Raw genomic sequence first — 13470 nt, 5'->3', positions numbered from 1 at the left:
TCTTTAATGGCTGTGGAGAAGCAGCAGTCTGATTTCTAGTGCAGGCATATATCCCCCGGGAGGCCCCAGGGCCAGTGCACCCAGTGGACAGCTTCAGACCACATCAAACATCACCCAACCACCTCCACAGCGACACGCAAAGGGCAGATGCAGTGGGTACCACAGCCTTCTGTAGTAAATCCTGCTCTGTGGAGAGGGCCACAGCTCAGCTTATCATCTATGGTGGTGATTCATTGCAGGCAATCCTTAAAGTGGATTGGCTTTAGGAAATCCCAGCCATTGTTGTGCTAACAGCAATCAAGGTTCATCTACAACAAGAGAGTTTACAGCTCACAGAGGAGGGGTTGCATAACTGGAGTGCCCAGGGTAATCAGGGAGGCTGATCCTATAGGACATGTACTACAATAGGCCACTCTACCAAGCCCAGGAGACTTAGCAGCTCTACCTAGTACACAGAAACTAACACAGGGAAGCAACCAAAACGTGGAGACAAAGAAACATGTCACAAATGCAAGAACAGAAGAAACCTCCAGAAATATCTAAATGAAATGGAAGTAAGCAAACTACTAGATAGAGTTCAAAACAACATTTATAAGGATGCCCAAGGAACTTAATGAGAGCTTCAAAGGACTTAGTGAGAATGAAAACATTCTCTCACATCGATGTTCTTCTCTGTGTGTCTCTCCCCCTCCCATCCACTCCCTCTAAAATTCAATGGAAAAATATGCTTGGGTGGGGGTTAATAAAAAAAGAAAAGAAAGGTGAATGCTAAATTTGGTATATAGGTAGTGTCACCTCAGTTTTCTTTCACCTCAGATTTCCACAATTAATAGACCTGCAGAGAATGTGGTTTGTTTGTTTGTTTTCTTTTCTGGTTGTAATTAAAATATTTCTAATTTACATAACCAGAATGCAGTGAAATGCAACATTCACATGAATTCTTAAGATAAAACAGAGAATTTAAAAAATGTTCAAGCTGCTCTCAGGTATATCCTGACCTTCTAGTGAGTACTCTCACTCTCCTCTGCCTTTGAGGTTCTTTGCAGGTAGTTTACAAATTTGCAGGTACTTTACACAAATTTGGGAGGGTAAAATGCCAACAGTGGACTTGTCTGAATTAACAAATCTGAAAACCTTCTCCAATCCTTCCAAAAAGAGTCAATCACTCCTTTACAGTGTTTCTACAATGTTTTCCATTAATTTATATTCCTAACCTAGTCTTTAAATAAAACAAAAATATTTTAATTATAAGTAAAACCTAAAAGAAATAAAAGTTTTAATTACCCTTCAACATACTTTAGCTCTATAATTTTCAAAGCAAGCTGCAATTATCTCCATCTCAACTAGGATATTCACTTACTGAACAGTCCTTAACCAGTGCCCTCTGAAGTTAGATCTAAAAGATTATAAAGGCATCTCCACATCTCCCCACATTCCTCAGATCCTGTCATCAGAAACAGGAGGATGGTAGAGAGCACTGAAAGACACCTCCTAGATTCCTTTATCCTTTGGGTCACATGTCAAAGGAAAGAGTTGCCAGCACACTCCACCCCAACCCTGAGTGACAGGTAAGTTCACCTTCCACAACACTAGGTTGAACATCTTAAATAAGGTGCACATTCTTGGCACCCAAGTGCCAAAATCAGTAGATTAATGCATAAAAAAGCTCTGGAGCATTTACACAATGGAATACTATGCAACTGTAAAAAAGAGATATATCTTACCCTTTGGGACAGCATGGATGGACCTGAAAAAAAATATGCTAAGTGAAATAAGCCAATCTGAGAAAGACAAATATAACATAATCTCGCTTATTTGTGAAATCCAATGAGCAGAATGAATTGACCAACAAAGTAAGACATGGGGACATGGAACAGACTGATATATCTTGATGTGGAGTTAGGGGATGAGAAGAGATAAACCAAAGAACTTATATACTTACAGGCATAGTTCATGGACATGGGCAATAGGGTAGTAAAGACATGGGTGGGGAGATGAGGGGCTGGGAGAATGGGGGGATGTGGAGGGAAAGGGGTGATACCTATAATACTATCAACAACAAAAAAGTGTGTTTTTTAAAAAGTTAATTACCCCTGATTGCTACAAGTTGAAGGAATAAATAAAAAGAACTTCTTTCTAAGAAGTTCTGAGGAGAGTACAGGGGTTAACACTGCAGAATCTCAGGAAACCTCTACTACAAGACTCTAGGCAAAAACATTGCCAAAGGCTTCCAATTAAAAAAATTAATATGAAACATCTTAGACCAATCTGCTCAGCCTCGACCTACTCTAACTGTTAATAGTTACATCTGGAAAGAAAAGAGGAAGTGGGGGGAGGGGGTATTACATGTAAAGGAACTTTCATTTTTACTACATATATGTAGATATATTTGTGTATTTGCTGAATCTTGTATCAAGAGACTATGCTCATATGATAAATGATTTTTTAAGTTCAACAAATACTAAAAAATATAAATACCAATAAAAATAATTTAAAATTTTGTGTGAATAAGTTTAGCAAACGTTTTCTATAGGGAATACAGTAAAGAGCCGACAGTGATAATGAGTATCTACACTAATAAAAGAGAAATATGCAAATTGACCATATCTCCAAGATGTCCACCAGCCAATCAAGAGTGAGTATGCAAATTGACCCAACAATGATGGTGGGTTAATTTGCATTCAGAGATGCGGAGCGGCCACGCGGGGCAGGACACCTGATATGAGGGGGATAATAAGGGGCAGAGGGAGCTACAGGAACAGCATTCTGGCTAAAGCGGAGAAAACTGAAGGCTCCAGCCAGAGCAAAGACGGAAGGCGGCAGCCAGAGCAAAGGTCCCGGGTGCCAGAGGAAAACTGGTGCTGGCAGCCAGGGGAAGGAAGGCCTATTGCACAAATATTCGTGCAACGGGCCTCTAGTATGAAATAATGGAGTAATAAATACTATGTACTAACATTTATTAAATACCTACTATAAGTCAAGTCCTAGTCTAAGTCCTTTATATGTATCAACTCATTTGACATCACACATTATTAACCCCCTTTTACCAAGAAGAAACCTGAGGCAAAAGAGCTTATGTAACTTTCACAAAGTCACACAGCAATTGGAGACAGGATTCTTACAGTAAATCTGATTATAAAGAAATCATTTTTAATCACTCTCTCACATTACCTGTAAGAGGAAGAAAGACCATGAAAATCACAGCATAATGAAAAAATGAACAACCTGATTTATAAATGGGCAAAAGACCTGAACAGTTAGTTCACCAAAGAAGACATACAGATAGCACATAAGTATATGAAAAGATGCTCCACTTTGTATGTCATCAAAGAAACGCAAATTAAAACAATGATATAACACTATTACAACTAATAAAATGGTCAAAATTCAGAACACTTACAATGCCAAGTTCTGACAAGAATGTGGAGCAGCAAGAATGTAGGGTCAACAATTGTAACAAATGAACCACTCTGATGCCCCATGTTGACAGTGGGGGAGGCTGTGTGAGTATGGTGGCAGGGGTAGAAGGGAACTCACTGTACTTTCTGCTCAATTTTGTTGTAACATAAAACTGCTCTAAAAAATTTTTATTCAAAAATTTAAAATAAATAAAAATAATAGCATCATGGGGTTTTGTAAAAGCAAGAAGATAGAAGGAGGTTGTTCATATGATTTAAAAGCCTATTTCCACTTTCTTCCTAAGGTTTGTTGACATTTCAAATGAGTGAATTACATGCCGAAACCAGTTTGGCTCAGTGGATAGAGCATCGGCCTTCGGACCAAAAGGTCCCAGGTTCAATTCCAGTCAAGGGCATGTACCTTGGTTGCGGGCACATCCCCAGTAGGGGGTGTGCAAGAGGCAGCTGATCGATGATTCTCTCTCATCGATGTTTCTAACTCTCTCTATCCCTCTCTCTTCCTCTCTGTAAAAAATCAATAAAATATATTTTTAAAAAAAATCAAATGAGTGAATCACCATGGCCATTTCTGGTCAAGCATCTTTATGAGTTTGAATCCTGAGAACACCAGGTTGGGAGTAGAGGTGTTTGCTACTCCAGGATAAACAGATTCAAATTCACCAACTGAGCACTACTAAACTGATAAACTGTTTTCCACACATCTTTGGTATTCTTGCTGCCCCTACGAAACTAATTCCTATGATAGATTTTTCCTTCACTTGCTTCCAGTGTAGCAGGTTTCTAAGTAATCCTACTTTATAAGAATTTCCAATTCAAAGAGATTTTATTCTCTTCCTTTTAACACCTTTCCTTTTGGCACTGTACAGGCAATAACAATGAGGAAAGGACCAAAACAAAAATAAATAAATAAATAAATAAATAAATAAATAAATAAATTAAATAAAATAAAAAAAAAAAGGACAAAGGATATATATCACCAGTCATTTCAGCCAATTTCCAACAAGCTGTGACAAGCATAGGTTCACTCACATCCCAATGGACTGAACTTAAAGGAAAGATAGCTATTGAGGAACAATTACCAAGCCCTGCCACACTCATCCTTATATCCTCACCATAATGAATGACCCATACAACAGTGGCACTCAATCTATATTTTACTTGTTAAATCAACTCAATTGAAAAAAAAAAATCAAACATTTACTGAGAGCCTCCTGAATCAAGATCAAATTCCTCTGTTTTGTGTTAAGATTCTTTTTTAAACTAGTACCATCCTCCTTATATAATTTTCTTTGTTAATATTTAAGGAGCACTTAGAATGCTCCATAAAAGCATAGGTCTTGTAACCCAAATGCCTGAGTTTAAATTCCAACTCTACAACTTACTGTGTAATCTCAGGTGGATAACATAATTTCTCTGTGCCTCAGATTTCTGACATGTAAAATAATGATAATAATAATACCAACCTTTTGGAGTTATTTGCAGATCAAATGCAAGAATATACATAGTACACTTAGATCACTATCTGACATATAGAAAGCAATTAATGGTTAGCTACATTCTTTTCCAGCATTACTGGCCAACAAATTGTTCCCAGTATCTTATATTATCCTTGAGACTTTATCAGATCCCAATTTAAGTTAGTCATTTTTACTTTTGTTCTACCTCTTGAATTCTTAGTAACTGTCCAATCTTTTTATTTTGAGACGTGCAATTTTCCATAACTTGTACTATTTGGCTTCAACTGTAAAGCCTTCCTATTTTCTCCTATTTATCTAATGCCTACTAATCTCACCTCAAATCCCAAAAAATATTTATTTTTTATCTTATTAATTCCAGTTAAACATTGTGCACTTGGAGGAGACCTTCAAAAGCCTACACTCTCAGCTTCTATCCCAGCCCCACATGAGTGGTGATTGAAGGTAAAGATTAATGGCCAGCTGCTTTTCATACACTTCAACTCAGACAACATACTACAGCAGAGCAAATGCAATAGCACAAATGAAAGTCTGTCTTCTAATAAGGTAAACATTAAGGGGATTTGCCAAATGTATAAAGATGCTGTCTTCCCACTAAATTGTTTTGTTTTAGAGATAGTTACTTTTCTTTAAAATGTTATTTGAATTAACATACAATGCCTTTATTACTGTTATTTTTAACTAATAAGCATTTTAAATCTTGAATTTTAATTTCTAATAAAGTAAATAGCCCCATATACATATCCAACATCCTGATTTTACGGTTATGTTGTTCCCTTTACCCAAATTACCCTTCCTTTTGGCTCACACAGATTAAAAGTAGCTGTCACTCAAACATGCACTCACAATTGCGCTGCTTTTAAATTGCTTCCTTTGAAGAAGAAAAAAAAAAAAAGCAAGCACCCTTCCTCTCTCATCTGGACACATCTAGAAGCTATAATCCTCGGTTCAACAGCATTCTCTTTCATCATCTACTGCAAGTGATTTCTTCCTACTTGAATTGCCAATGCACTTTATCTGAACTTCTCTCTATTAACATCTCTAAATGATTTATCTTCCTTGAGTGCAGACTATTCATCTCCACTCAGCTTCTGGTGGTTCAGGTTAAGAGAATGCTTGCAAAGAGGAAAAGTATGCACAAGGAATATACATATGCAGAGGGAAATAAGCACAGGGAAAATACAGGGTGGGGATAAAGGGAGAAGGCCCAGCGGGTGAGTGCATGTGTACAGGATATGTTCAGAGGAATGCGCTGCAATACAAAGAGATTTTATAGAGAAGAGAAAGGGAAGGTCTGAGAGAAAAGATTACACAATTCTAAGAAAGCCGGGATCCAAAATAACATTTAAAGGCATTTCCTGAAAATTTTACTTCTAACAAATGATTGGGAAGTTCCCTTTTAATGTCCTTGAAATACCACAGCAATCATAGCAGCCAACATAGCAGCAATCATAGCACTGTGATCACTATGTGGAGAACACAGTGCTAAGGACTTGGCCAGCTTCTTATCAGCTAATCTTCACAGAAATCTGTGTCCTCAAATATTTACTGATTTCCTAGAGTAAGGTGATTTGGCCCTGCTTTGAGTCTTATTTTTTAACTTTTTTTTTTATTATTGACACTCTTGCAGATGTCCCCATTCCTCGCCTTCCCGTTTGAGTCTTAAAGCTGACTTGCATGACCTCTTTAGCAAGACCATATTTGTAAAAATACATCCAGAAAACAGTCCAGAAAAAAAAGGAATTTTTAAAAAAATTCATTATTCCATCTTTCAGCATAAAATACTGTAGCTCTGGCCACCATGCATATAAAATATTACATAAGCGGAGAGGAGGGACCTCCTCCGACTGATAGGATTTGAGGAAAGCTTAAGCCTTTTGGTTTAATGGGATTGTTGGAGAAGGGAGATTCAGGTATATCTAAGGGGACAGACATGAGAGTTTTGTTTTCAAACCTGCCCAGAAGGATAAACATAGGGACAGGGGTAGAAATAATTAGCTATTTGGGAAAACAGAGCTCTGAGGCCTATTGGTACACTCAGCCTTGCGTAAAAGCTCCACAGACTTTAACTTTCCTCAAAGGTACAGGGTACTGTGAAGCAGCATCAGAAAAGGCAGCTAGATGGTGGAGCCAGAAACCAGTGCTAGGAGTTGTGAGAAAAGGACCCAGAATTGTCCGTGTGACCTGAAAGAAGTGTTGAGAATACCTGTTGACCAGCTGAAGCTGGACGATTTCAGTGCCAGGGAGATTACTATTATGATTCACCAGTGAGCATCCTCACACTTTTGCTTTATATACTTATTTTATAATTTCTGCGAAACAGATTCCTAAAGGGAGACCACTGGTTAAAAGCTATATCCATCCAACATTCTGAGAGCTTCTAACAAACTGTGTGCCTGTGTGCAAAACATGCTGCAAGGCCACTGATTTATACAAATATCAGTTCCTGGCTCAAATGAAGAAAGGGCTTTCTCATATTAAAAATGTCCCACAGCAGATCAGACTGCCCGAGTCCACAGCAGTATGTAAGTGTTTCAGAACAGACTGGACAGTCAGAATGCTGTTGAGGTATTACAACATCAGGTACAGGGTCTAAAGTAAGTTGGATATTCAGATGCACTCAGGACCTCCCAAATGTAGCAAGGCCTCCACATAGTGGCTCTACTGGGCCGAGTCCTTCCACAAGCAATTTCCTCAGGCAGCCTCCGAGAGCAGCCTCGGAGCCTTCATTTGCTCTCTCAAAGCATTCGGGCCTCTCTTGAGAGTCTCTGCAAAAACTTACTCCTGGGCTCTTCCTATCCTCTGCCTCCAACACAGGTATGTCCATTGAGTCCCAAGCTGGTACGGCTTAGGTACCGCTGTAAGAATCCTCTGGTGGTCTCAGGAAGAACACCAGGTTTTCCCAGTGTGCAAACGCATCTTCTTTTGCATGTGAAGGGGTGCATAATTGTAGGTAAAAGAGCAACCAGTGGCAAGCTTCAAGTGGAGCTGTTTTTTCTCATGACTGTAAACAGACAACTTTACAAACTTCAAAGGAAGCAGCCTGGTCAGGTGCAAGGTCTTCGATGACTTGAGTTCCCTACCTCGGGTGTGTTGATCATTTTTGGCATGGACTGCACAGCTGACAGCTGGTCGTGCCAGCAGCATGACGTCAGGTATTGTGAGGTTGGGGCTGGTATATGCAATGCCCACAGTAACCACTTGCATACACTGTTGTGCACATCGATCACTTCTCCTCTTTTGCTGATTTGAATGAAGTCACTCTCAAACATAGGAATGCACTTGAACATGGTAAATGTGCACAGCTGCCACTGCAGCTTCCCCGTGGAACCATGGAACATGTGCAGCACATGGCTGCTTTGGGCACTGCTCGGTCCTTCCTTGAGACTGCTTCATGTCCTCTCCCCAACTTCCTCCTGGGACTGAACCACAGCCCCCCACCCCATGGGCCGCCTTTTAGCTTTTGCTATTGATTATGACCTGCAGTCAGCTGTCACACATAGCACTGTGTCCTCATCCCCACAGCTGCCCCTGCAGGAAGGGACAACATCCTTCTGCAAACAGCTACCCTACAGGGGCATGGGGAATGCCAAGTTCTTAGGTGTTTTGTTAGCATAACAGAAGTATGCTTCTTCGAGGACACTTGTTTTTATGCAGCTACCAGAGGCAATCATATGTGATTAGCAGTCCCAGGAAAACTGTCTTGTTTTAATCTATAAAAGGTGACTAAAGAGGTGACAAATACTTAAGGCTTTATAAGAACTGAATGTATTTTTGAGCTTTTGCTTAATGTTTCCTTTTATAATTATCATTGAATTTTCTATGAAACATTAACTTCAGTCACAAAGTTTGAATTTTAGAATGTACATAAAGGTTTAACATGGAAAATGTTCCTAAGAATCTCCTAGCCTTCTCAAGTCTGCATTTGGTTGTAACTATCTATAAGCTGCTTTCTCAAAAATTCAATTGTTGAGCTGCTTCATTTTTTTCTGGAAAGACTGAGTTGCTGTTTGTTGCCTACAAGGGAACAAATAACTAAACTGCATGAAGAGTTTATTAAGTTAAACGGTATTCATATGATACATAAGGTAAATTTTGCTCTTATTTTTCAATAAAAGGTTTTTATCTCAATATTCCATATATCAGGTATATAACAGCCTTGTTCTAGGGTTTCAGTTTGCCTCTCCTAATTTAGCATTGCTGACCCAGTCTTCAAAAAGACATGCTAGGATATAAAGCCTTCATGTTTCTATAGTTTCTATTACCACTAGATTTGAACTTGAAAGGATGGAAACCTAGAACTTGTGAAGACTGCCATGTGAAATCTGAGCATGAAGGTAACAAAACGGAATAGAAATTTGTTTCTGAATGCAGCCATACCTGAATCAGACCCAAAACTTGGGCTTTTCTATAAAAAGACACTAAATTCACTTATTTCCTTTTTGAGTTGGGTTTCCCACTTATAACAGAAAGTGTTCTAAGTAACTCATCAGACCTGTAAAGCAAATGCTGCAGGGCTGATGAGAGTATGTGACCAAGGACCTTAACTTAGCTGACCAATCAAGAAAGAGAAGTTATCTACAAGTAGTAATGTTTAAGCCAAGATGTAAAAGTTGTGCAAGAAGAAGCCAGGTCAAAAGGAAGGAGCAAGTGCAGAGAATATGTTTTCCAATAAAGTGAAGAACTAGTATGAGGGTTTTTTCAATATCTATAGAACTGATGGAAGGATGAGATGTAAGAAGGAGAGAAGAAATGTGAAAAGGTTGGAAAGGATGATGGAGACTTCAAAGGCCATGTTTGGCATAAGTTATGTGACCACTTGAAAAGTTTTTAATTAAAATTTTAACAAATGCACATGGCCAAAATTCAGACAGTGCAAGAGATGCTATTAATTAATAAACTCTTCAAAATGTTCCCACCCAAAAAAGCAATGAGTATTTCTAAGAGGTGACAATCGATAACAAACTACATCTCAAAGAACAAGAAATAAGAATATAAATATATAAGTTGACTTTTAAAAACTAAGAAGAGGTAGACAAATGTAACTGGAAATTTAAGGAGGACCTAGGAAGACATTGGGTCCCCTGATCTAAATTATTCCTTCAAAGTGTTTCTCTTGGAGTTGTTAGTTATTAAGAAGAAAAACAAGTTATAGCTACCTAAGCAAAAAAATTATTTTTTAAAAAGTACCTCCAGAACAGCAAGAAACTGGACTTTTAATGGCCACATAGCCAAGAGTAAAACTAAGAGTATGTCTCAACCTGTCCAGTGTCTGGGCCCAGATGTCATAGCTTGCACAACCCACACAACCAACAGTCTAGACACTGGATGGATGCCACACTTAAAACCACTATTTCTGATGCTTCTAAAACTAAACAAGAATGGCTACTGCTACCACCCATCACCAGAATGGATTTTGTGCAATACCATCTTTTTCAGTATGACTAGTTTCTGGTTCAGAATTGAAGGTAGGTATACTATTCTAATGGAACCTAGGTATGTATCCATGTCTGACATTAAAAAAAAAAGGATTGGTAATAAAGCATCTAATATTTTTAGCTTTTCTAGTAAAAGGAAGGCACTGACTCACAAATTGAAGGGTTTTTCCAAATGCAGGAAAAGGTTCAAACGCTGAAAGCAAATGAATGACAAATGTTCACGACTCATAACAACCCTACTGATGGCATTTAGGCAACCACACTACCCTAAATAACAATTATCAAAACCATATAGTATTGCCCAACCAGCTTGGCTCTGTGACTGAGCATCAACCTATGAACTAGGAGGTCATGGTTCAACTCCCAGTCAGGGCACGTGCCTGGACTGTGGGCTTGATCCTCAGTAAGGGGCATGCAGGAGGCAGCCAATCAATGATTCTCTTTCATAATTAATGTTTCTATCTCTCCCTTCCTCTCACTTCCTCTCTGAAATCAATTAAAAATATATTTTTAAAAAACACTATATTGTACTTAGAGTCAACGTACTTTACCACAGATGACATGTTGCTTATAAGGGAAAAAATAAACTTTATAATACAATAATTAGATCTGTCACCACTTTACTCACTGATCAATCTCAGCACCACTAAGAGTAGGACAATCAGATCTGTGACTCCATATATAATGCATTATGATATATACAGAATCAACCATAAATACAGGTGCCCAAAAATGTTTTAATTTAAACATATCTTTAGATCTATTGAATAGCTTTCAGCTTACAGGAAATAGAAAGCAGTGAAAAAATCGGACAAAAACAAAATGCAAAACATTATACAGAACAATTGATTAGGTATCATGAAAAGAAAAAGGATAATGTGGAGAGATATACTGTAGATTAAAATGGACATAAGAAATCCAATTGTATAGCTCTTGATTATATCCGATTGAACCAATAGTAAAAAAAAAACTGTTATGAAGTGTAGCTCAGTGGTTGAGCATCAACCTATGAACCAGAAGATCACAGTTCAATTCCTAGTCAGGGTACATGCCTGGGCTGTGGGCTCAATCAATCCTCAGTAGGGAGCATGCAGGAAGCGGCCAATCAATGACTCTCTCTGTCATCACTGATGTTTCTATCTCTCTCCCCCTCTCCCTTTCTCTCTGTGAAATCAATAAATATATATATATATTTTTTTTTTAAATTGTACTTCCCAAAAAAATTCATATGTTGAAGCCCTAAAGCCCAGATAGGTCCTTTTAAAATGTGATTAAGTTAAAATGAGGCTATTACAGTGAGCCCTAATCCAATCTAATTGGTATCCTTAAAAAAAAAATTTTGGACACCCAAAGACAGCAGGGATGTATGTACACAGAGGAAAGACCATGTGAGGACTCAGAAAAGGTGGCCCTTTACAAACCCAGGAGAGCATCCTCAGGAGAAATAAAACCTGCTAACACCTTTATCTTGAACTTCTAGACTCCAGAACTGTGATAAAATAAATTTCGGTTGTTTAAGTCACCAAGTCTGTGGTATTTTTTTATGGCAGCCATAGTAAACTAATACAAGTATTTTAGGTATACAGGGCAAATTTTTAAGATGGGATGTTTTTTGTTATATTAAGAAATTGAAAATTTAGTTATTAATTTATAAATTTTAAAATTTTTTAAAATGGTTATATCCACCCTTCCTTAATAGGCATATTTATGCTATAGGCATTTATCCTATTTATAGTAATATAGTCTTTGTGATTATTTTCATGTTATATAATGGTTCTCAGAATAGATATATCATAACTTAAAAGTCTCATATTAATGGAAATTTAAGTCACTTCTGATATGCTGCTACTATAAATAATATGCTCTTGAGTATTCTCCTGTACAGACCTGTTTTTTCTTTTCCTTTTTTTTTTTTTTTGTTTGTTTATAATTATTTGCTTAGGATAGTCTCAAAAGTGAAATTACTAATTCAAAGGTTTGTTAAAAGGTAATGAACAGTCTAACAATTCAAAATATATATGCCAAATTGTAGTTCACTAGCAATATTTACAAATGCTTGTCTTACTAAAATCTAACCAGTATTACATATTACTATTTTCAAAAACTTTAAAGTAGGTGTAAAATAGTATTTCATTTTGTTTTAATAACATTTCTTTGAATACTGATAAGATCTAACATTCTTCTATGAGTTGTATTTCCTCTGCTATCAACTGTCTGCTTATTTCCTTTACCCATTTCAAAAATGTTTTTGTTCATTACAATAATGAAGCTTCCCAAGTAAAGAATGAAAGGACCAACTGTCTAAAATTCTAGCCACAAGGGCCAAACAAAAAACTATAGTTTATGTCTACAATCCCCACTGCCTTCCCAAATTACTACAAACATTACTTTTTATATAAACTCTCATTTTATTTATATGAAATATTATTTCATCTAAATCATAACACTCATAATTTAAAATAATTTAAAAGTTAATGTAACTCAAATTTGCTGATATTTAGAATAAATGCAAAAAAAGTCAATTCAACATAGTACTGGAATATGCCAAAGAAATTTATCTTAACAGAAATCCAGTTGCAGATCTCTTTAATAATCCAGAAAAATCAAGAAATCTGATTCTGCAATCAGAGTTGACTCTCCAATGCTGTCAGTAAATATAAATATATACTACTGGCTTCTAGAGAAGACAGAGTAAGAAATGAATTTAGTTGAGCACAAATTCATCACCTCCCTTTGAATAGAACTCAGGATTCACATCAAGCTAAGAGGTCTTTAAATGGCAAGGATTTTAGATATAAATTAATTCAACCTCTTTCCTCTTCCATCCCCCACCCATTTTGCAGAAGAAGAAAACAAGAGATAATAAAGTGAAATAATTTTCGCCAAACCTGTTTGGCTCAGTGGATAGAGCATCAGCCTGCTGACTGAAGGGTTCCGGGTTCGATTCCGGTCAAGGGCATGTACCTTCGTTGTGGGCACATCCCCAGCAGAGCGTATGAAGAAGGCAGCTGGTCGATGTTTCTCATCAATGTTTCTGGCTTTCTATCCCTCTCCCTTCCTCTCCGTAAAAAATCAATAATTTTATATATATATATATATATATATATATATATATATATATATATATTTTTTTTTTTT

At 37.2% G+C, this 13470-nt stretch overlaps 2 protein-coding genes across 5 annotated transcripts in view; both read right to left on the bottom strand.

The window, feature by feature from the left end:
• RABGAP1L (RAB GTPase activating protein 1 like) overlaps positions 1 to 13470 on the bottom strand; it is a 367897-nt gene that overhangs the window by 341692 nt on the left and 12735 nt on the right. For 2 of the 4 annotated variants that reach the window (XM_084865196.1, XM_084865198.1), the window contains exon 1: positions 1725 to 1742. The exons of the other annotated variants lie outside the window; for them this stretch is intronic. In XM_084865196.1, the coding sequence (XP_084721322.1) occupies positions 1725 to 1739 (15 nt within the window). In that variant the 5' untranslated portion in view covers positions 1740 to 1742. Of the gene's footprint in view, positions 1 to 1724; positions 1743 to 13470 lie in introns of those variants that run through there. 4 annotated transcript variants of the gene reach the window in all.
• Positions 7743 to 8184, bottom strand: LOC311613047 (Golgi-associated RAB2 interactor protein 6-like; the record flags this gene model as incomplete). The annotated part of the gene is given in 3 exon segments (XM_084866526.1): positions 7743 to 7882; positions 7978 to 8098; positions 8101 to 8184. Coding segments are annotated over 3 exon segments (345 nt in total).

This window comes from Pipistrellus hanaki (assembly GCF_964339955.1).
Source record: "Pipistrellus hanaki genome assembly, chromosome: 18".
Taxonomy (NCBI): domain Eukaryota; kingdom Metazoa; phylum Chordata; class Mammalia; order Chiroptera; family Vespertilionidae; genus Pipistrellus; species Pipistrellus hanaki.
This window is presented reverse-complemented; position numbering and strand designations above follow the sequence as displayed.